The sequence below is a fragment of the Penaeus vannamei genome, chromosome 36, assembly GCF_042767895.1.
Source record: "Penaeus vannamei isolate JL-2024 chromosome 36, ASM4276789v1, whole genome shotgun sequence".
Taxonomy (NCBI): Eukaryota; Metazoa; Arthropoda; class Malacostraca; order Decapoda; family Penaeidae; genus Penaeus; species Penaeus vannamei.
In genome coordinates, this window is record NC_091584.1 from 22,833,116 (window position 1) to 22,836,742 (window position 3,627).

At 35.8% G+C, this 3,627-nt stretch overlaps 1 protein-coding gene across 3 annotated transcripts in view; it reads left to right on the top strand.

Moving 5' to 3' along the window:
- The window catches only part of LOC113818670 (macrophage mannose receptor 1), a 7,827-nt gene extending 6,256 nt beyond the window's left edge, over positions 1–1,571 (top strand). For all 3 annotated transcript variants that reach the window (XM_027370851.2, XM_027370850.2, XM_027370852.2), the window contains exons 6-7: positions 575–664; positions 963–1,571. In XM_027370851.2, the coding sequence (XP_027226652.2) occupies positions 575–664; positions 963–1,123 (251 nt within the window). In that variant the 3' untranslated portion in view covers positions 1,124–1,571. The remainder of the gene's footprint in view (positions 1–574; positions 665–962) is intronic.
- The last annotated feature ends 2,056 nt before the right edge of the window (positions 1,572–3,627 follow it).

A 3,627-nucleotide genomic window follows, 5' to 3' on the forward strand; every position in this document is an offset into this window, starting at 1 on the left:
TATTGCAGTTGAAAGTCAGAGATACCCCCCCCCTGCCATCTGTTCACTGAGAACTGAAATTTCTTTAATACCTGAATGTTAATTATATTCATACCAAATAGCATCTCGAATATTGGGGCTTGAATATTAAAAATACCATTTCTATATCTTATGCACCTTTATACACACACACATACATATATACACACACACATATGTGTGTGTATATATACATGTGTATGTGTGCATAAAGGTGCATAAAAAATAGGAAAGGAATTGTGAGTTATACTCACATATGTTTGTATAACTCAATTCCTTTTAGAATTTAGCTATTAATTTTTAGTCATGTACTGATTGCAATCCGTTTAATAGCCACTATACTACATCCTATTTCAGAAAAAATGGCAACTCACACTGAACTCTTTAGTATTCCAATTCACCGCCTCTATTATGAAAAAAAACAACAAAGAGAGACGTTTATGTTTTGTATTTCAATTGTTCATATTTTTTACCATTAACGTTTGCTATGTGTGAGTTGCCAGTTGTTGTTTTTCTCCTGAGTTTGGAAGCAATATAGTGAATCATTATTGTTTAGATTTATCAAGCCACGCCTTCTGGCTTGGAGGATCCGATTTAACGAGTGAGGGAACATGGGTCTACACCACAGGGGAGCCTGTTCCCATGGGTAAGTTTATCCTATTTGATTTTTCGTCCTTCCGAAATCCGTATTTTTCAAGAACTACCTAAAAATGCAATTTCTTTTCTTTCTTCCTGGTAGTCCCCCTCAAAAAAAAGGAAAAAAACAATATATATATATATATATTTATATATATATATATATATATATATATATATATATATATATATATATATATATATATATATATATATATATATATATATATATATATATGTATATATATAAATGTTTTGTATCAAAACTGAGTAAATTTCATCAGCTCATGAATATTTGTGTATTTCAGGCACCCCTTTCTGGGGTATATCCAATTTCGATGCTCCTATCCAGGAACCCGATGGAGGAACCGATCAAAACTGCCTTGCGATCACTGGAGAAGGTTATTTCAATTTCAGAGATTATTCTTGTGCTTCGACGTTTAACCCGCTGTGTGTCTATACTGGATGAGCAAATAGCGTGTGAAACATAGAAAAGATAGAAAAAAATAACAGAAAAGTATGTATAAAGGAAATAAATCTTTGACTTTTGTTTTGTAAACATTCTTTAGGGAAACTTTCAGTTCTTAAGAGGTTCATTTACATACCATGGCCATGGGTCTTGCTCCATCTACATCACAGGCTTCTCAGATTTGTTTACATGACTTTTCTTTATTTCCATTTCTCTCAGTCTTCTCAACACATACATGCACATGAACAAACACTCAAACTTACACATGCACTTACACACACACACACACATTCTCACTCTCATTCACACATACACACAAACCAAATTAGTGTTACATGCAAAAGCTGTGTCACGGTCAACAGGAGGCAAATAAAAATATATGTATGGATATGTAGTGGCAATGGTTTTTTTTTCTATGATTTCAATAAATTTGTTTCTCAGCAATGAATCACTCTTTTTGGTGTCCCTTGGTGATGGCGAGCAAACCTGGGGAACTCTCTGGGTTGAGCCATCAGAAACAACGGCATTTAACCTCTTACCCTCTGACGAAGATAACTGGGAAAGTGATCTCCACATCTTCCCTTATATCAATAACGCTATCAAAGTCGTTCGTTTGCCTTTAGCAGTGGGTGAAATTCCCTGTTATCATCGAGCATAGCACTGTGATTCTCTGGAAAGTTCCAGAAAAAAAAAATCCACCGTGCACCATTTTTTTACTCTTTTTATCATATTGACAAGAACAAATTTTTGGCTAAAAAAATAAAAAAATGAAAAAAACAAAAACAAAATAAAATGCATCAAAATAGCACATAACTTAAAGATCCATAAAACATAACATAAAGATCCAGGAGAAAGCTGATCACTGTTAGGGGATCGTAATTGGCTGGATCGCACAGGTGTAGTCTGTCCGCCATGTCGTCCAGTTGCCATCCCCCAGAAACTGGTCTCTTTCATCCGATATTTTGTAGCTGTTTCAATCCTTCTCCAGTATCCGAGGTTCCGTGGGTCTGTGTGCCATGGAGGGCTTTCTCCAATAAATGGCTGGATGTTCTCGTTCCAGTAGTTGTCTCTAGGTTGATAGTGCTTGGGCTCATAGTCTGGGTCGAGTTCAAAGACCTTGTCCCACAATTTGTATAACTTTCCGGTATTTGAGGGTTCTGAAAAAAATCACAATTATTTTTCTGATTTCCTCATTCCGCTTCCTCAACATGAAATATGTTTAGTATTTATTCCTTTATCATTTCCTCTACATAAAATATCTCTAGTATTCCTTAATCACTTCCTCACATACCTTTCTCTGCTTCTAAGTCGATCTGATGTATAAGTTCCTCGATAGTGTTTGTATTTTCCATCACAAGTTTTTACACACGGGCTTCACAAGGGGAAAATTTCATGTTGGTTCACCTTCCCCACGAAGAACTAGAACTAAATATTTTCTTATAATTCCCTCCTTATATACTTCCTCTCAAGGGGGGGGGGGGTAAAGGGTTCTTAGAACCAGGTACCTAAGGTATATTTATATATATATATATATATATATATATATATATATATATATATATATATATATATATATATATGTATATATATATATATATATATTTATTTATTTATTTATATATATATAGCTAGCCAATCAGGACAGAAATTGTTTTCAATTACGGATTGCTTTCTATTTTTTATTCATCATCATTACCAGTATAAGGAGTGCAACAAAAAAGCCACACTTTTGTTTGAGCACGCGATTCTTTTTTATTATAATGAAGCTTGCAAAACAAACAGAAAAAAAAAAAAATCATATTCCGTGAAGTGTTAGCACAGAGCTCCTTGAAGGCCAAAGTCCCCCAGGCCACACAGACCCAAGAAACATCGGGCACCACAGAAAGCGACCCAGAGGAACACCAGATTTAAATAAGATCACAAGTGAGAGTCCAGCACAGGGGACGATGGAAACTGGACGAGATAGCAGACAGACTACACCTATACGATCCAGTAAATCACGATCCCCAGACTGTGATATCATTCTTGATCCGGTTAGCAGGACAACAACACCGAGCAGGTACAGTGGATACAGTGAGACTAATAGTGGATAAACAGGGGAATGAACTTCTACCAGAATTATTTGGAGAATCCAGTTCATGGGAGTACAACCCAAGGGAGAGATTGGATAGCAATAGTGCAGCACAACCTACCAAGTGTGGTAAAGAAATTGCAAAATCCAAGGAATTGCGGGAAATCACTGGAAGGATGGGAAGACAGCCTGGATTACATTTAAAGAGTATGGACAAACCCAAGAGAGAAGACAAAATATAGATCATGATGGAAACTGGACCACTTGGACAATCAAACAGGAGTGAAACAAGTACCAACGGAAAAGTCAGTTGTATCAAAAACGACCAGACCCAAAGAAGAATACCGAAACTCCAATGGCAGAGAGAACTCGACTACAGGAAAACAAAAAATCAACAACAACAACAACTTCTTAAATTTATTATTACAAACGC